The sequence below is a fragment of the Callorhinus ursinus genome, unplaced genomic scaffold (genome assembly GCF_003265705.2).
Source record: "Callorhinus ursinus isolate GAN/ISIS: 27379988/994484 unplaced genomic scaffold, GSC_fseal_2.0 scaffold25, whole genome shotgun sequence".
Taxonomy (NCBI): Eukaryota; Metazoa; Chordata; class Mammalia; order Carnivora; family Otariidae; genus Callorhinus; species Callorhinus ursinus.
The window spans coordinates 7887217-7907322 of record NW_027397087.1 but is presented as its reverse complement, the minus strand read 5'-3'; the positions used below and the strand labels follow the sequence as shown (position 1 = coordinate 7907322).

At 48.1% G+C, this 20106-nt stretch overlaps 2 protein-coding genes across 3 annotated transcripts in view; one reads left to right on the top strand and one right to left on the bottom strand.

Moving 5' to 3' along the window:
- Positions 1-893: 893 nt before the first annotated feature.
- Positions 894-7694, bottom strand: ZFYVE19 (zinc finger FYVE-type containing 19). Its single transcript, XM_025884570.2, has 12 exons — positions 7671-7694; positions 7266-7448; positions 6023-6144; positions 5800-5853; positions 5299-5417; positions 5054-5199; positions 4614-4722; positions 2564-2773; positions 2044-2123; positions 1621-1719; positions 1378-1505; positions 894-1302 (listed from the first exon to the last, which is right to left on the bottom strand). The coding sequence occupies exons 1-12, from the start codon at positions 7692-7694 to the stop codon at positions 1224-1226; spliced, it is 1353 nt and encodes a 450-aa protein (XP_025740355.2). The 3' UTR covers positions 894-1223.
- The window catches only part of DNAJC17 (DnaJ heat shock protein family (Hsp40) member C17), a 32401-nt gene continuing 19944 nt past the window's right edge, over positions 7650-20106 (top strand). The window contains exon 1 of one of the 2 annotated variants that reach the window (XR_003210620.2): positions 7650-7770. Coding sequence is in view for 1 of the 2 variants with exons in the window: in XM_025884572.2 (XP_025740357.1) it covers positions 7693-7770 (78 nt within the window). In the remaining variant the exon portion in view is untranslated. The remainder of the gene's footprint in view (positions 7771-20106) is intronic. The other variant, XM_025884572.2, reaches the window with a different exon arrangement.

Here is a 20106-nt window from a genome sequence, read left to right as displayed (position 1 = left end):
TGGAGTGTGGAGCATATCTTTCCTGAGGGATGGGGAGGGGAGGGTAAAATGATATACCAGAGGGCCAGCATCCCGAGCCACCAGGCTCTATCCACACCTCCTCTGTCCGTCTATCCAAATTGGCCTTGAGAATTCAAAGGAGAAGATCACAGTTCTGCTTTAGAGCTCATGATCTAGCAAGGCCCAGAGGCCAAACAAGAGGGCACCAGACTAGGACACAGCATCCTGCATCACCAACAACAGGAGCCGAAGTGGCAAAGACTAGTTTTGAATCCCAGAGGAGGGGTAACAGGGAAAACCCAGCTGGGTCTGGGGATATCAGGGAAGGCTAAACCTTCCTGTTCCCCCTAAGTTGAGTCAGGAGGCATCAGGCTGAGAACTGTCTTGAGCTGGCTCCAGCCAGCAGCAGAAAGAGAAAAAGCAGGCGCTAAGCAGAGAGGTGTAAAGGGTACAGGCTGAGGCCAGGAGTCAGCCCAGGAGCGTGCTGCTGGAAAGATAGTGGGTCTGAATGGCTGGCAGGTTGGGACAGAAGCCTGGGGAGGTGGCATCCTTTGGGAGTAAGACACAGAGCAGGGTAGGCATTCACTGTTTGTGCATGCACTGTCTGAGTACTAGGGAGGCTGAGGAATCCAAGACGGTGGGGCCTAGGGGCTATGCTGGGCTACCCAGAGCAGGTTGCACCATTCAGATCAGTTGAACGAATATCCCCTGCCTGCTTCATATGAGGCTTCCAGGGTGGATGGGACTGTTCCTGCCTGGAGAAGCCTGCAGGATGGCCCCACCTTTTTCCTCACTCCAAAGGACTGGACTTTGAGTAGAAATCCTGTTCCTGCCACCTCTCCAGGGGCCCAGGCTCAGAGCCCACAGGGTTCTAGAGATAAGAGTTGCTGGGCTTAAGACATCAACATTTTTTTATTAGATCCACTAAGTGCCAGGGAAGGGCCCTGGGCCCTTGAGCAAGTTTCAAGGCTCATCATGCTTAGATTCACTATCGTCTTTTCCCCACCACACCTCATTCCCAGTCCAGGCTTGGCTGTTGGCAGGCTGACTTCTGCCTTTGCTCTGGCTCCCCCCCGTTATCATCTCGAATGGAGAGTTCTTCCTTCCTTCCAGGGACACCGAGGCTCAGGAAAGGGTGCATCCACGAGCAGTGTAGGCTGACTCACTCTCCCACTGGGCGCCCTGAGGCTGGGCCCAGAGGTGGGCTTGCCTGCCTGGTTTCCTCAGTGCTCTTGGCCTGAGCGCGGTGGGCGGTAGGGAGACGTCTGGTGCTCTTTAATTTCAAAGGCATCGTGGCCTTCCCTGTGGAGCAGAGAGAGACAGGTCAGGGGTCTGTTCGACTTCTCCCAGTGGAACAAACATTCCATCCGCCCTCACCGGAAGCAGCGGGTGCAGTAGAGGTCCCCGTCACAACCAGTGCAGCGCAAGACGGCATCTTCATTGCAGATGCAGCACCAGGGGAGCTCCTCTTCCTCAGCCTCCGGCCTGGCGGCCATGGCCTGGGCCTGTCAGGACCGGAGAGGAATGGGGGAGAGACATAAGGTGTGTAGGAGACTGCTGCAGGAGCGGCTGGCCAGGCAGGGAGGGAGGCTGTGGTGGTGGCCGGTGGGCTTTTCTCACCTCAGGCTCTGCCCTGCAGGACTGGGCCCGGGCTCGGAGAGCGGGCTCCACAGGGATGTTAAAGCCACTTGCCTCATCCAGGGCAGCTTCTTCCGTGAGCTGTGGACAGGGTGAAGAGGTGCAGCTCCCTGTTCCAGGCCTAGACCCTGACCCTCTTCCCCAAGAGTATTTCTGTGCTCTGTGGCCTTAGCTTCTCAACCCATCTCCCTTTATCTGTTGCCTGTGGCTGCTGATACCCCATCTCCAGGGGCCAGTAGGCAGGTCTGGGTCATAGGGACAGTGGGGCCCCAGCCAGAACAGGAGCTGCAGAGAGGCCATTCAGCACGAGATCAGAGGCAGGGTGAATGGGGCTGGGTGGGGGGTGGGGCAGTGAGACAGGGACAGGACAAGGTGGGGGGGTCAGGTGGGTAAGGCAGGGCCCACCTGCTGCAGGACTCTCTGGATGGCTGTCTCCTCATCCTCATCATCATCACTGTCTGGGAGGTGATAGTCCTGGAGGGTCACTTGAAGAAGGAACGACGGGAGCAGGGGAGGAGGAGTAACATGGAGAGAGTTCGCCCGAGGAGTGTACTTTTGCCCCCAGGAGCTGGTTGGCTTTCCAGTGGCACTTGTTCCAGAGCTAGGCAGCCTCTGTCGCCACTGATCAGACCCTGCCCGTCCCTGCCCCACCCTGCAGGGCTGGGGGACAGGAACAGAAGACTTTGCACCTGAAGAGACTGGGGGTCCCGGGCCCCTGATGCCTGCTATGTATTCCTTTTCCACTCCTTTGCCCCAGTACCTTCCTTGTGGCTCTGGGCAGAGCTCAAGAGACCCCTGGGCATAGGAATTCCCAGCACCTGACTCAGCGTGGCCAGGAATCGCCATTTTGTAGAGGTTGGCCTGGGGGGGTGCGTGGGGGGCCTGCCCGATGGACATGAGCGAGTTGCTGCTTCCCAGCCTCTACCTTTATCAGGGTCCTGGCCCCGAAGCACAGCCAGGCGCTTGGCGAGGGCCAGGATCCTCTCCTGCCTCGTGTTCTCTTCCCGCAGCTCGACCGCTGCCTCAGCCAGCAGCCTGCTCTTCTCCTCTTCCAGGGACCAGGTGGCCTGCCCCTTGGAATTAGCGCTCTGGCCTCCTGGGCCACCTTGGTTGAGGTCATTCTGGACAGAGGCGGCTGGAAGGAGAGAAGCAGTCAGGGAGGCAGAGATATTCCAAGATCTCTCATCAGAAGCCAGTGAGCCTATTTCTCAACTTCCTTTAAAAACCATAGATTATCAGCTTTTTGTTCAGCATTAGCTCCTGTGGTTTATATTACCAATAAAATCTACCTTTCCTCCATTTTTCCAAATGTAAAAATACTAGTAATCTTAGACATGTTTTTTTCCAACTACATCCATCCCCACTGCTGATATTTTTACATGTTGCCCTTAGGGTGGGTATTCCACAGTATGAGCATCACTGCCCAAAAAGATGAGGATATGGGGACACTAAGCCTCAGCCAGTCTCTCTGCCTGACAGGTCGGCATGAACACTTCCGGGCAGCAGCACAGAGAGGGCATGAGAAAAGATGAGGTTCTTTACGGCACCAGGCAGGAAGCTTTCTACCAGAGTGGGTGTGGCTCTGCCATGGTCCCCTTTAGCTCGGCGTTTCAGAGCAGGAAGTTCAAAATCAGACAGCTTTGGGTTTCAGTCCCAGTGCTGCCACTTAATACCTGTGACCTTGGTCAAGCTCCTTAAGCTCACCAGGCCTCAGTTTCCTCATTTATAAAATATGGATAATAATAGTATGTACAAGATTATGGAGGATATTCAATGAGATTATATCTCTAAAGCAGGGCTTCTCAATGTTGTTCATTGATATTTTGGACAGGACAGTTCTTTGTTGTGGGGGCTGTCCCATGTGCTATATGATGTTAAGTAGCATCCCTAGCCTCTGCTTGCTAAATGCCTCCCTGACTGCTTCTCTCCTTCCAGCCCCTCTAAGTTGTGACAACCAGATAGTCTCCAGATATTGCTATATGGGCCCCCCTGGGAAAATCATCCCTGGTTAAGGACCCCTGCTCTGAAGCATTTGAAGAGCACTGTCCAGTAGAATTTTTTATAATAACAGAAATGTTCTACATCATTGTATTTGTGCTGTCCAAGATTGTAGTTCAGTAGCATTTGAAATGTGGCTAGTACCATAAGGAACTGAGTTTTAAATTTCATTTAATTATTGTTTTTCTTTTTTTTTTTTTAAAGTAGGCTCCACGCCCAGTATGGAGCCCAACGCAGGGCTCAAACTCAAAACCCTGAGCTCAAGGCCTGAGCTGAGATCAAGCCTAACCGACTGAGCCACGCAGATGCCCCAAATTTCACTGAATTTTATTTTTATTTATTTATTTTCTAAAGATTTTATTTATTTGACACAGACAGAGAGATAGTGAGAGCAGGAACACGAGCAGGGGGAGTGGGAGAGGGAGAAGCAGGCTTCCCGCCGAGCAGGGAGCCCAATGCGGGGCTCGATCCCAGGACCCCGGGACCATGACCTGAGCCAAAGGCAGACTAACGACTGAGCCACCCAGGTGCTCCTCATTGAATTTTAATTAAATTCAAATAGCCTCTTCCTCATCCTTATCATTAGCATCATTGCAGAGAACATTCGCTGAACACTTACTGTAAGCCAGGCAGGGCCTTAAGTGCTTATTAGATTATCTCACCTTATTTCTCATGATTTCCCTGTGAGGTGGGTTTTACCACATATACCTCCATTTTGTAGCTGAGGATGAGGAGACTTAGGTCATGAAACTTTCTCACAGAGCTAGGTTAAGTGGTAGAATAAGAAATCACTGTCTGACTCTAAAGCCCGCAACATCCACAAGGCTTACACTGACTCCTGTTGGACTAAACTGTAGTTTACAATGTTGATTGGTTTCTGATTTATATTTGTGTCCCAGAGGGTGGGCAGCAGAGCCCGTCCTACTTGGGGAAAGAGTGGGGGGCAGGTCCCTGGGGGACCCAGGTGGAGAAGTTACCTGGGCCTCCTCGTTGCCGGCTCTCATCAATAACCACCTCTGCTGCCAGCTGTGTCAGCAGATCCTGTACCTGTTGGGCTTGGGTCCTCGTGTCTGGTGGCTGATGTGCCTGCTCAGAGGAGGGAACTTCAGTGGGGGGCCAGGGGAGGGGGGAAGGCAACACTGTAAGGTGCAGAACAGTCTAGGTTAGGGGTGGATGCTGAAGAGTTTCCAAAGCTCAGGGAAAGGGGACTAATCCAGGGCCCATAGAGATCTGGCCATTCTTTCCTGCCCCACCCCATCCTACTGCTTGTCCCTGGTTCCCTGGTCTCGCAGCAGGCCTGAGGAGCAAGAGATGAGGGTGGGAGGTGTTGCCAATTCCTACGAAGTACCTAAGTATACATGTATCTGGGCTTCTGCACGGTCCTTATCCTAGGACCCTCGTCTCCCCAAGTACTCACAGGCTTGGGGGTCTGGGAAGGCGGAACTCTGCCCTGCAGTGCAGCAAGCCGTGTCTCCATCTCCTGGGTGGAAGGGATGGAACCCCGGAGTTCATCCCTCAGCGCAGCTAGCCTGGCTTCTATCTCCTCCTGTGAGGCCACTGACTCTGAAATGGGTATGGAGAAGCCCTGTAAGATCCCGAGGAATCCTAGTCCCAGGAGGCATGGATGGTATCTTCTAGGTCACCCAGTCTGCCCCCACTCACTGGGCCTGTTCTGCTGGCGGAGCCGTGCTAGGCGCTCAGCAATGACTTGGTCTTGTTGGATCAGTCCCTGGCTCTGGACAGTGCTGGGCTTCTGCTTGGCTTCCAAGGCAGCCACACGCCTGGGAGGGTATGAGATTAGGCTCTTGAAGAATGCAGAAGGGAGGGGTGAAGGCACCCACTCGCCGTTTCCCATTCAAATCACTTCTAGGCATCCAGGGAGGCCTCCAGTGGACAATATTCTGTGGTCCTCATTCAGGTCACCCTGCAGCCCAATCCAGCTGACCAATCGAAGGGTCTGGCTGAGAGGACAAGGTCTACCAAGAAATGTTTCTGGGGAAAGGGCTGATGAGCTACTGTCTGAGCCCAAGAGGGCAGTCAGGAGGCTGAGCGATGATTTTCTCTGGACCCTGTGCTCATCTGATCTAGAGGCCGGGAAGAGAGTCCTACCTTATGGCTCCTTTGTCTTTTCCCCATCCCTATTTGTCTCTGTTCAGCACTTACTTCTTATAGTTCTGAGGTGGCGACCACGTGGAGGCATTGGCAGGAGAAGATCCTCTATAGAGAAGATATCTGGTATCAGAAGTCCCGCCATCTGCCAGTCAGTACCTCCCACCCCAAACACTTCCCGAGCTGATCTCTCACCACAGAGCACAAAGCTGTGTGGGCTGGCCAGCCGGGACCGGTACCATGCTTGGCTAAACCCTTGACCCTGTCAACTTCTCACCTGGTCAGGACCTCGTGGCACTGCTTGCAGACTTTCTGTTGGGTATTCCCAGTCCGGGGCACCACTGCACTGAAGCTAAGGCAGCCAGAACAGAAGGCCCGGCCACAGTTTTTACAGCCATACTACAAGAAACATGAAGTAGGAGGTTCCATCTCTCATCCATTTTATTCAAATCAGGTAAAGCTTTATGCAAAATTCCCATGCTTTCTACCCTGTCTTCAATTCCCTGATGCTGGGGTGTAGAAAACAAACATGCAAAACTTCATGCTGCAAGTCATTGACTCTTAATAAAGGAGTATCAGAGCGTGCAGAGCCCCTGCCTTCTCTGCCTTAGCAGAGATGGAGGGTGGCTTGGCTTTAGTATGGGATAACAATGGCCTCCATTTATTAAGCACTTACTGTGTGCCAGGCACTAAATTCAGTACTTAACATTCATCATCTGATATAATCCTCACAATTTATACACACTACTTTACTTAATCCTGATGACCACCATTAATTATTATTCCTATCTGAAATGCGGTCAGAGAGGTTACATGACTTGCCCAAACCAAGGTCATTCCATGAACAAGACAGCAGAGCTCAAATTTGAACACTGACCACCCTGATTCCAAAACCCAGGTTTCTAAGCGCTACAGGGATCTGCATCCATCCCTACTGCTATTCATCCATCCAATCTGGTTCCTATCTCCTGGTCACAACCGAGCAGAGGAAACCTATAGTTTACCAGAACTTAGGGGCCTGTGCAGAGGACAAAAGAGGCTTTGCCATGGTGCCCCGGGAGCAGGAGGAAGGGCATTAATCTAACTCAAGAAACCTGGGAAGGGCAGACTGCATGACAGTGAAGGTTTCAGAGCAAAGGAAGTAACCGGCACAGAGTGATGGAGAGTGGTCACAGGACAGTAACTAAGACTGGGCTGCGGAGGAGCAGAGTGGAGGGAAGGAAACAGCTGCATCATATACATGGTGGACAGGAAAGCCTACCTTTCTAGAAAGGACAGGAGCGTGCTCTACAGTTTATAAGGCACTTTCATCTCCAGCACCTCTCTGGATCCTCATGTCAACCCCGAAAGGGAGGGAGCGTTAGCCCAATTTTACAGAAATGGAAACTGAGGTTCAGAGACTTCATCAAAACTACACAGCTGGAAAGGGGCCATAAAACCAAGTCTACGGACTTCAAGTCCTGAGCTTTTCCTCCACTCCGGTCCTCCCTGTCCCTCTCGCCCGCGGGGAGAAGACTCGCCTCCTTCTTGAAGAGGGTAAACTTGACAGCGCAGCCGTAGCACCTACTCTCCATTCTGCTGGCCGGCAAGGCGCCGCAGGTTCCACAAAACTGAGAGATCGCGCCCGCCAGGTTCCGGGACCCCTGGACTTTCACTAAGCCCCGCCCTCGCCCGCGCCCCTTCGCGCGGGCTTGCTGCGGCCTCTGGCAGGAAAATCTCGGTCCGCCACGCTAGCCGGAGAGCGGTAGCGGTAGGTGCGTGGGCTGCTGGGAGGCGTAGTTCATTCACGACTGCTCCCTTCCTGCAGAGGCAGTCAAGCCTGAGCCAGAACACATTTCCCAGGGGGCTAAGCGCTATTCAGTCCGTTTGGGATGACAGTCCCCGGGAATCCCTACGCACGCTTAGACTCTTGGGAGTTGTAGTACGAATCCAGTCAGGGTTGGAACCATGGCGGTGACCAAGGAGCTCTTACAGATGGACCTGTACGCGCTGCTAGGTATCGAGGAGAAAGCAGCAGACAAAGAGGTGAGAACGGTGGCGAGAAGGGCCAAATCCGACCGGCCTGCCGGCCCTTCGTGTCTTGGCGCCTCGCCAGCGCTGGTACCCGCTTTCCAGGTTCCGCCGGGCCCTAGGGAGGGGAGTGAGGGGCGGCCCGATGGCCTCAGAAGGTGGTTTTCCAGACGTTTCCTGGATGGTCTCAGGGCCTCACGAAGAATTGGGGTGCACAGAAGGAAGTATCCTAGCGCGGGGTACTGTGCTCTTCCTCTGGCCCTTGCCTAGGAGAGGCAGCTGGATGAGCCTGCGAGGGAATCCGAGTCTCCTCCCTGCGCCTGCGCAGTGTCAGCCTCTGAGTCGCTTTTGCCTTTTTTGCCTTGAGGTACTTCATAGTCACCCTCCTGAAGGCTGACTGAACTCCGCTTAGATCGTAGGGCGGAAAAAAGGCCTGTCTCAAGGCTCCTGCACTCCCTTGTCATCCCTTTCTTGACAGTGTGACCTGTGACTCTGCCATTTCTGTTTTCCATCCCAGCCCATTATTGCCCTCTGAAAACGTGCTAGTGGGCTCAAAGCGGGAGGATCAGAAGAGTAAAGGCAGAGGGCCTGAAGTTCCACGGGAAGGTGTTGATAAAGGTGCCAGGGATCAAGCTGTAATTAGGATTTCTGTTATCTTCCCCTGGATAATGGTGGAGGTTGTAGCAGTGTAGGAAAGGGAGGCAGATAATTCATCAGATGAAAACTAATGCCTACGGATGGCCCTGTACTTCATGAGCTGTGTGAGCTTGTGAGAAGAGGAAGCTCTGGGCAGAAAAGCAAGGAGATCAGTAGGGTCCTGGAGGAGAGATGCTGTCAGCCTGCACATCACTGTCTCCTGCGACTGCAGCTGAAAGCAGAAGTTGGCCATGGATGTGTACAGAACACCAAAAGCAACTGCTACAACCTGTCTCATAACTCTGAAGATTTAGTATTAATAATGCCCAACACCTATATAGTGCTTACTATGTGCTGGGCACTATTGTGAGTGCTCTACATTTGTAAATTTAATTTGTACTTCATTAATAGTGAGAAATTACTTTGGACATTTTGCACCAAATCCCACCAGTGTGTTGGAACCCTGAAATGGAGAACTTCTGAGGAAGGCAATTGGGAACCGTTGATGTGTATATCACTCAGAGGTGGAGGTGGGTGGATGAGCTGCCACTAAGGGAGTGGGTGAGGCTATTGTCTAGACAAGAGACCAAGGTCTAAGCAGGCCAGTGTCCAGTTTTCACTCAGATGAGCTAAGGAATATGTGAGAAGCCTCTTTATAAAGGGTAAAAGGTGCTGTTCCTATCTGTTAGTAGGGGAGGCAGAACTATAATATAAGGGAGAACATAGTAAATTCCTTAAGAGGATATTATAAATGGCCAATAACTACTTGAAAAGATGTTCAGTACCACTAATCATTAGGTAAATACAAGTCAAAAACCACGATGAGATACCACTTTACACCCATTACGATGGCTATTATTAAAAAACAAAACAAAACAAAAAAACAACCAACCAAATACAGAAAGTAACAGGTGTTGACAAAGATGTGGAGAAATTGGAACCCTTGTGCATTGTTGGTGGTGCATCTGCTGTGGAAAACAGTGTGGTGAGTCCTCAAAAAATTAAACATAGACTTACATGATTCAGCAACTTTACTTCTGGGTATATACCCAAAAGAATCGAAAGAGACTCAGATACTTGTACATCCATGTTCATAGTAGCATTATTCACAATAGCTAAAAGGTGGAAGCAACCCAACTGGCCTCCATTTCTTCTTATGTGAGATTCCTCTTACATGAGATTCCTTGAGTAGTCAGATTCATGAGATAGAAAATAGAACGGTGGTTGCCAGGGGCTGGACGGAGGAGGTGGAATGAGAAGTTAATGTTTAACTGGTACAGAGTTTCAGTTTTATAAGATGTAAAAAGTTCTGGTGACTAATGGCAGTGATGGTTATACACTAATGTGAATGTACTTAATGCCATAGAACTGTACACTTAAGAATGGTTAAAATGGTGGGGTGCCTGGGTGACTCAGTTGGTTAAGCATGTGACTCTTGATTTTGGCTCAGGTCATGATCTCAGGGTTGTGAGATCGAGCCCCACACGGGGGCTCTGCGCTGGTCATGGAGTCTGCTTAAGAATCTCTCTACCCCCTCCCTCCAACCCGCAACACCCCCCCCCGCTCTTGAGCCCTCTCTCTCTACAAAAAAAAAAGAAAATTAAAAAATGGTTAAAATGGTAAATTTTGTTATGTATATTTTACTTTTTATTTTTTAAATTAAAAAATTTACATATATATATATATATATATATATGAGAGAGAGCATGAGTTGGCAGGGGGAGGGACAGAGAGGAGAGAGAAAGAGAATCCCAAGCAGGCTCCATGCTTGCCTGACGCGGGGCTCAGTCTCTTAACCCTGAGATCATGACCTGAGCCAAAGTCAAGAGTCAGAGGCTCAACTGACTGAGCCACCCAGGCTCCCCTGTTATATATATTTTATAATGAAAACAACCAACTAACCAAACCAAACCAAAACCAGCACAAGAAGAATGTTTGACAAAGACCATATGTGGCCTCCTAAAATTTTTGGCCTTTTACAGAAAAAGTTTGCATACCCCTACTAGAGTTAGGGGCAAGGTCAGCTCCACCTTTCCGTACATGGAACTTCCCCCTCTGCCATCCTCCTAGTGTAACAAACCTAGGAGCCCAGAAGTGGGCTAAACACCACCATTGGTGGAAATTTAGAGACTCAGCAACTCCTAGGTAGAGACTTCTGTTCCTATTCCAGCCTCAGAGGAGATAGGCAGGGCACGGTATTATCTTCTTATAGAAAAGCCTTGAATTGAGGACCTGGGTTTGGTGTGGAAGTGCTCCTCGGGAGAGGATCATGCCCTGGGAATTCAGTCCCTTGCTAGAACCTGAAGCAGTGAGCCCCTTATTCTTACCTGCTCATGTGCACGTGCGTATATGTGTGCATGTGTGCATCGGTGCTCACCCTTCCCCCTCACTCACTCACTCAGTCTCTGCTGGAGCAGGGCCCCAAGGCCTGCCAAGATGAAGAGTATGTCATGAATTAATGCCATTTGCAAACCCTCAAGAGATTCTGAATTAATCTCAGGAATTACCTGGGCGACTGCAGTGGCCTGCTAGCCCTTTTTCTAGTTCTCTTGCCCCCTTGAGCCTCTTCACACAGCAGCCAGAGTGAGCCTTTAAAAATGTGAATCGGGGCGCCTGGGTGGCTCAGTCAGTTAAGAATCTGCCTTCGGCTCAGGTCACAATCCTGGGGTCCTGGGATGGAGCCCCACATCGAGCCTGCTTCTCCCTCTCCCTCTGCCCTTCGCCGTGCTCATGCTCCTTCTCTGTCTCTCTTTCTTTCATATAAATAAATAAAATCTTAAAAAAAAAAAAAAGAAAGAAACCTGAAGGCCTTCTCTGGCCTGTGGGGCCCATGTTACCTTTCCTTCGTGTTCCTTACCATCCTCCCCTTGCTCACTAAGCTCTTGCCCTCTGTCCTCCTATGACTTTTTTTTTTTAATTGTGCTAAAATATGCATAACAAAATTTACCATCTTAACCTGTTTTGAGTGCACAATTCCAGTGGCATTAAGTACATACCCATTGTGCAACAATCACCCACTGTCCATCTCCAGAACTTTTCCATCATCCCACACTGAAATTCCGTAGCATTAAACATTAACTCCCCATTCCCTTCTCTACTATTCTACTTCTTTTCTCTGTGAACCTGACTATTCTATATACCTCATGTAAGTGAATATACAAATATCATATATTTGTTCTTTTGTGTCTGGCTTTTTTCACTTAACAGTTTTCTCACGTTTCATCCATGCTGTTGCATGTATCAGTATTTCCTTCCTTTTTATGTTGTTGTTTTTAAAATTTAAATATATATATTTTAAGATTTTATTTATTTTTTTAAATTTCTTTTTTTTTTAAAGATTCCATCTATTTATTTGAGAAAGAGAGAATGAGAGACAGAGAGCATGAGAGGGAAGAGGGTCAGAAGGAGAAGCAGACCCCCCGCTGAGCAGGGAGCCCAATGTGGGGCTCGATCCCGGGACTCCAGGATCATGACCCGAGCTGAAGGCAGTCGCTCAACCAACTGAGCCACCCAGTGTTGTTTTTAAAATTTAAATATATATATATTTTGAGATTTTATTTATTTATTTTTAAAGATTTTATTTATTTGTCAGAGAGAGAGAGAGAGCACAAGCAGGGGGAGCGGCAGGCAGAAGGAGAGGGAGAAGCAGGCTCCCCACTGAGCAAGGAGCCTAATATGGGACTACATCCCTGGACCCTGGGATCATGACCTGAGCTGAAGGCAGCTGCTTAACCAACTGAGCCACCCAGACGTCCCAAGATTTTATTTTTTTAAGTAATCTCTACACCCAACATGGGGCTGGAACTCACAACCCTGAGATCAAGAGGTACATGCTCTATTGACTGAGCCAGCCAGGCACCACCCCGCCCCGTTTTTAAGTTTGAATAATATTTCATTGAATGTATATACCACATCACCACATTTTGTTTATCCATTCATCTGTTCACAGACATTTGGATGATTTCTACCTTTTGACTATTGTGAATAATGCTCCTGTGAACACAAGTGTATAAATATCACTTTGTCAATTCTTTTGAATCTATACCCATAAGTGGAATTGCTAGATCATATGATAACTCTACGTGTAATGTTTTGGGGTAACTGTGTACTACCTCCCACAGCAGCTACACCATTGTACATTCCCACCAGCAGTGTACAAGGGCTCCAATTTCTCCACATCCTCCACAACACTTGTTATTTTCTCTTTTTGGGGGAGTAATAGACTTCCTACTGGGTGTGAAATGGGCCTCTAGTGATTTTTTTTTCAAACTCACCTAACGCATTCTTGCGTCAGGGCCTTTATACCTGCAAATCCTCCTGTTTAGAACATCCTTCTCTGGCAGTTGTATATCATCATCTCATGTCTGCACCTTATTCAGATTGCTATTCAAATATAACGCTCTCAAAGAGGCTTTCCCTGACCACCAATTTAAATTCAGTACCCCTACACCCTTACTCTGCTATATATATTTCTAAGTAGTACATCTCACTACTAATGCTCACTACCACAATGATTAGTGCTAGTGAGTACCCCTCTGCTTGCCGTTGGTCTCGCCCATTAGAATGTAAAAAATCCAGAAGGAAAGGACTTTCTCTCTTTTGTTTATTGCTGGGTCTCTAGCACCTAGAACAGTATCTAGCACTTGATAGGTGCTCAATAAATATTAGTTGAGTGATTGGATGAATATGCATTATTATTATTATTATTTTAAGATTTTATTTATTTATTTGACAGAGACACAGCGAGAGAGGGAACACAAGCAGGGGGAGTGGGAGAGGGAGAAGCAAGCTTCCCGCCGAGCAGGGAGCCCGATTCGGGGCTTGATCCCAGGACCCTGGGATCGTGACCCGAGCCGAAGGCAGATGCTTAACGACTGAGCCACCCAGGTGCCCCGCATTATTATTTTCTTAGTAATACTTTGTGACAAAGTGAAATTACTAGACCAAAAGTAAATATATTTAAAAGCTTTTTAAAAAAATTTCTTTGGGGGGCACCTGGGTGGCTCACTATGTTAAGTGTCTGCCTTTGGCTCAGGTCATGATCCCAGGGTCCTGGGATGGAGCTCCATGTTCTTGGTCTCCCTGCTCAGCAGGGAGTCTGCTTCTCCCTCTCCCTCTGCCGCTCCCCCTGCTTGTGCTTACTCTCTCTCTCTCCCTGTGTCAAATAAATAAAGAAATTTAAAAAAATAAATAAATGCAACTTTAAAAACCTCTAAAAAAATTTTTTTAAGTAATCTGTACACGCAACATGGGGCTCAAACTCAGAACCCTAAGATCAAAAGTTGCTTGCTGTACCGACTGAGCCAGCCAGGTGCCCCTAAAAGCAATTTCAAAGTTGCCTTTCAGAGAGGTAGTACCGACTTACACTCTCACTGGGGAGGCGGGATTGCCCATCTTCTGCTTGCAGCCCCCCCTCCATTCTTGAATGCAGCATGCTATGTGCTCCATGCCCTGCCCAGACATGGGACCTTTATTAAATCAAGCTTTACAGTGTTCTCCCTGTTTCTTTTTGGTTTCCTTTCCTGTTCTCCATGTGTGTTTCCGAGGAGAGTGGAAACATTTCCCACAAACATCTGATTCCACAAACTTTTATTAAGTGCCTAGCATGTGTCAGCCTCAGAGTCTGGTGTTAGGGATACAAATGTGAAGAGAGCGGTCCCCATAGGGTTGCCCCATCTTGTCTGTTTCCACCTTCTCCATCTCTTGCTCCTATGGCCCATCATTTTGGAATGCAGAGGTTAAAGTCGATAATTCTAGAAGTTGATGCTTTCTAATCAGATGATGATTTCTTAGAGAGTGTAACTTGGTATAAAAAATAACAGTTTTTCTAACTAATTTTAAGTAAGGCCAAGAATTGTTGTTTGTTATATCTACCATATGTTGAAAGTGATGGAAATTATAATACAGAGCAGAGCATCAGGCAATATTGGGAATTGTAACTGTGCTTTAATCATCACCTTTGTATTTATTAGCGGTGATAGGAAAGTGGACTTTGACTCCAAAGTCATTGTAAGTCATTGACTCCATGACTTACCTAATTGTGACCTTGATCAAATATTTTACCTCTGTGTGCCTTGGCTTCTCTGTGTGTACAATGGGAATGATGGCAGTCCCTCCCTGCCAGCATTGTTGTGAGGCTTGATCCAGGTCAAGCATTTAGCATGGCACCTGGCACAGAGTGAATACTCACTACATGTTAGCTCTTCCTGTTAACGTTGTCCTTCTACCTTCCTTACACTGGAAGATCTAAAGTCAAATACATATTTCCCACAACTCACATCTAAGGGTGCCCTCCACCCCTCAGCCCTTCTCACTCATTCCAGTCCTGACAGACCAGTGCTGACTCAGTGATTCTTGCAGCAGTCTAGGTAGAAAGGAGGTGGGGAATCAGGTAGAACAAAACTGAGGATCAGCAGAGTCCACTGTTCAGTTCAGATCTACAGATGAGTGGAATATATCACCAAGAACAAGGTACCATGTGGGCATAGTGGGATTTAGAGCTGAAGCAGACATCAGTCTGCTTTCTGCCAGCTCACACAGTATAGTGAACAATGAATGTTGAGGTAGAATGAAAGAGGTTCCATTAAAATATTTAAGGAAAATGCTGTAGGAAGAAGGTACGGGTCATATAATCGGATCAGGGAAGACTTCCCTGAGGAGGTGTTTTTGTGCAAGACCTTGAGGAGAGAAAAGAATATATCGCAGCGGGGATCTTCACAGTCGTTGACTCTCTTCCTTTTATGGACAGGAGGATCCAGGTCCAGCAAGGTTATGGAACTTGCTCGAGATCACCCAGAGAGTAAGTGTCAGACCCAGACTGGAGCCCCAGTTTAATATTCTTCCCACTTCTGTGCAGCTGACACATGTCTTTGTTGTCTGTTGCAGCCTTACCTTTCATTTGAAGCCCTTTGAAGGGTACATAACTCACTGTATCTTGGCAAGTAGTACTTGATGAAGCCTGGTGCTTGAAAATGCACTTTGACGAACTCTTTGAAGACTCAAATTTTAAGTCTGTTTACCAGGAAAACTACCAAGGACGCTTAATATTGACATTTTCAGGAAGGGATGTTAAATTATAGCATGTAAGTTACTTTAAGGAAAAGGCTGTTTTTCTTGTATGCTAGCTAATACCTTTATTTAAACTCCATATTTCTGTTATACTCTAGAAGGGGATACACCAACATTCTTTCTTCCAGAATTAAGAAGAGTAAGTCTTTGAGGACAGAGGACAGAGAAGGGTTTCAAGGAACAGCATGAGCATGTAGGTCTAGAAGTCAAAATGCCTGGCATGACAAGGAATGGATGGGGCATTGCCTAGGGCGTGTTGAAGATGTGGCAGGAGATCAATCTGAAAAATGTGGTATCTTTGGACCTCTAGGTGCTACAGTGGTTGGATTTGATTCTGTGGGCATCTGGGAGCCATTTCTGGATTTGAGGTGTCCCTGACTCAGTCTACTGTCTCCAACAGGAGGCTTTCCCAAAGCCTCTTACTTCCAGACCAGGCTTTGAGACCTCAGGGTTGGGCACTGAGCCTGGTTTCTCTTGATGGCAGTCATTTGTTCACTAAGGGCCTGACTAGCCCTGGGCGGTCCCGGGAGGTAGGTCTCTAGTCTTCCCAGCATCTCTCTGATGGTTAACTCACTCCTGGGTTTTGCTGTCTGGCTGGAGCTCTGGATTTTTGAAGTTACTTGGCTGCCTGTTAAGTCAAAAGGAATGATTCATATGTGTTTGTAAGCTGCAAGTTATTCATTAGCATTCAAGATAATACCTCACATTTATATGACACCAAAGTGCTTTCACATAAATTATCTCATTTGATGTGATCTTCAAGACAGGACTGTGAGATAGGCAAGGACTATTAGGTCCAATTTATAGATCAAAAGACTAAGACTCAAGAGGTTAATTGATTCGCCCAGCCTAAGGTGGCTAATAAATGCAGAGTGCTTGCCCAAACCCAAATTTTCTACTTCTCTTTCAGAGCTTTTTTTTATGACCCACACTTCAGGAGCAATTAGGGCAACAAGAGATGGGTCTTTGAGCCCCAGAGAACCTCATGACTCCATCTGAGACACAGAGATTTGACTCTGAGTAAAGCTGCCCAGCCCGGATGAACTTGACAGGTATTAAGCTGATCTAGACAGCTTGAGGGAGTACATTAAAATGTGTGTTCAAACTACCACAGTGCAGTTTTCATTTCATATAGGGTAGCATTCAAAATATGTGTATCCAGCGATGCCTGGCTGGCATCCCTGGATACCAGGCTGGCGACTCTGATCTTGAGAGGGCAAGCTGGGAGAAAGGCAGAAGAAAAGGAAGAGAATCTCAGCAGACTCTCTGCTGAGCATGGAGCCTGACTCGGGGCTTGATCCCAGGGCTCTGAGATCATGACCTGAGCCAAAACCAAGAGATGATTGCTGAGCCACCCAGGCACCCTGATAAATAAATCTTTTTATTTATTAATTTTATTTATTTTGTTATCTAAAAAACAAAAACAAGGGGTGCCTGGGTGGCTCAGATGGTTAAGCGTCTGCCTTTGGTTCAGGTCATGATCCCAGGGTCCTGGGTTCGAGCCCCACATTGGGCTCCCTGCTCGGCAGGAAGCCTGCTTCTCCCTCTCCCACTCTCCCAGCTTGTGTTCCCTCTCTCGCTGTGTCTCTGTCTGTCAAATAAATAAAATCTTTAAAAAACAAAACAAAAAAAACAAAAACAAAAAAATAGTCTCCATCTGAATAGTTGCTTTCCCAATTTTTGCTGTTCCTGAGTACTGTTACCTACTTATTACTATTTTTTTTTAATTGACTCACTTCTTTCTACTAGCGTAAATTTGTTTTTATGGGGATAAAAATGAATGAGATGGGAGCACTGGGTGTTATGCACAAACAATGAATCATGGAACACTACATCAAAAACTAATGATGTAATGTATGGTGATTAACATAACAATAAAAAAATGAATGAGATGTTGGAAATACCGAGGCCTAGAGAGGAGGAGTTCTGCACCCTGAGAAATGGCAGAGACAGAGGAGAGAGAACGGCTTTGGGGCTGGAGACCCAAGTCTCCAGGGGTTGAGGGTTATACAGCAGGCAGTGGGGAAAAGTGTGGGCAGCCAGACCCAAGATATCTGACAGATATGACGGGGTAGGAATCTACAACCTGAGGGAAGCAGGTGGGTAAAGATTTTGGAGTCTGAGCCTGATAGAGGGGTGCTTAGGGTAAGGATGGGAGGGCGGAGGTGGGGCCGTAGTTGGGGCTCCAAGTGCGTAGCTGGTTTGGGGAAGTGGGCTGAGAAGAATGGCAGGGCAGGGGTTGAGGCCCAGGAGGGAGTGCTGGGAAGGCTAAAGGAAGGCGGGGACCCAGAGACGAGAGCCTGAGGGATGTGAGGAGCTGAAGAGTGACCACAGGGATGGTCCAAGGACCCAGATTCAAAGGGGGCTTAAGGGCGACATTTGGGGGGAAGCAGGTCAGGCCCTGCGCCCAGCTCCACTTGTTCCAGGCTGTATAGGTCATGTCTGGGCCATGGGCCATGGTTAGCATCCTGAGAAAGATGTTGGTGTGAGGTCTGAGTTCCCCCAGAATCATCTCAGTACGACCGGCTGGCTCACATTTGGGAGCAGTGACCTGAGGGGGCTCGTCTCAGGGGGCGGCTGGCACCCTGCCTATCATAAGCCTTAGGAGCAGTGCAGTTTTTGTAGTGACCAGGCACTTGGGGATTTCTCGGCAGTGCTCTTGCAGGGTGGGCCACAGGCTATCAGGAATGAAAATGACCAATATGTCAGGCAGAGGGGACTTCTGCATAAGTGCCCAGAGCTCTGTGGTTTACTGCCTGCCTGCAACACCAGACAGTCGCTTAACCTCTGGTTTTCCAGCTGCTGCAGGGATGAGGAGATGTCTGCCTCTCTGAGGCTTGGGGAGAAATTAAATTACTGCCTGGGTCGTGATTACTGACTGTTCCCATTCCTGCACCCAGACCTGATAATGGTCTTCTAGCTGATTCACCCTTATGGTTTGTTCTTTTAGTACTTGTTGTCACACAGAGTGGTCTCCTTATCTGTCTTCTGTATGAGTCTGACCTATGAGTCTGGCTTTTGAGAACTGGGCTTAATTACCTGTACCACTTACTTACCTGGTTCCAAGTTTTATTATAAGAAGGGGACAGCAAAGGAATGAGATCTTGCCATTTGCAACGACGTGGATGGAACTGGAGGGTGTTATGCTGAGTGAAATAAGTCAATCAGAAAGACATGTGTCATATGATCTCACTGATATGAGGAATTCTTAATCTCAGGAAACAAACTGAGTGTTGCTGGAGTGGTGGGGGGTGGGAGGGATGGGGTGGCTGGGTGATAGACATTGGGGAGAGTATGTGCTATGGTGAGCGCTGTGAATTGTGCAAGACTGTTGAATCACAGACCTGTACTTCTGAAACAAATAATGCAAGATATGTTAAGAAAAAAGAAAAAGAAGAAGATAGCAGGAGGGGAAGAATGAAGGGGAGTAAGTCGGAGGGGGAGAGGAACCAGGAGAGACGATGGACTCTGAAAAACAAACTGAGGTTTCTAGAGGGGAGGGGGGTGGGGGGATGGGTTAGCCTGGTGATGGGTATTGAGGAGGGCACATTCTGCATGGAGCACTGGGTGTTATGAACAAACAATGAATCATGGAACAGTACACCAAAACAAATTATGTAATATATGGTGATTAACATAACAATAAAAATTTTTAAAAAAAGAAGGGAACAGCAGCCTTTAAAAAAATATAATGATCTCTTCTTTGTAGGGCAACTTTCTTTTAAGTTAATGGTGGCTGTCTTATGTTTATGGGACCCCTTAGCGCCTTGCTTTTTTTGAGTGAGTCAGGAGTTCGTTCTCCTCAAGAGGTGAAACTGGAGTCAGGTGGATTGTCAGAGGCTCTACTGTGTGCCTGGCACAAAGCCCATTGGAGATGGTGGGAGACCTGCTTCCCAGCCCATTCCCCTGCTCTGGGCTCAGGTTGCTACAAGTGGCAGAACCAGTTAAGGAGCCTCTAGGAAAGGCTGGGTGGCTGGTTATTCATGATTCATTCATCCCCTCTGTGATGTGGGTTCTGGGGGATAACATTTAGTTCCCATTGTGGTTCTGACAGTCTACTCTAGTGATTTTTTCCCTTTTTCAGACTTGGTTTCTCAAGAGTCGGGGTTAGCAGGTGGAAGGGAAAATTGTGAAATAGAGGTAAGGTGCCCCCGGGTCAGGACAGCACTCAACTTCTACTCCTCCGTGACCCTGAAGTAATTGAGAGTTGAGGCTTTCTCATTGTGTTTTGGTTGAGAACAAATGGATGTTTGCCCCTTTCATTCAGTAGGTACTTATTGTGTGCCTACTGAGTGCCAGGTCCTGTTCAGTGCACTGTTCTGGGCCCTGGGGATAAACAAAACTCCCTGCCCCATAAAGCACATTCCCTTTTTTTTTTTTAAGGGAAACCCCCATACTTTCCTATATCTGTGGGCTCTCATTTGAGGTACAATTACAACAATTGTAAAATGAAAAAAATTTCTTAAGATTTTATTTATTTGAAAGAGAGAGGGAGCGTGTGCCTGTGCATGAGCAGGGGGGAGGGGCAGAGGGAGAGGGAGAAGCAGATTCCCTGCCGAGCATGGAGCTCAACGCAGGGCTGGATCCCAGGACCCTGAGATCATGACCTGAGCCAATATCAGACATTTAGCCAACTGAGCCACCCAG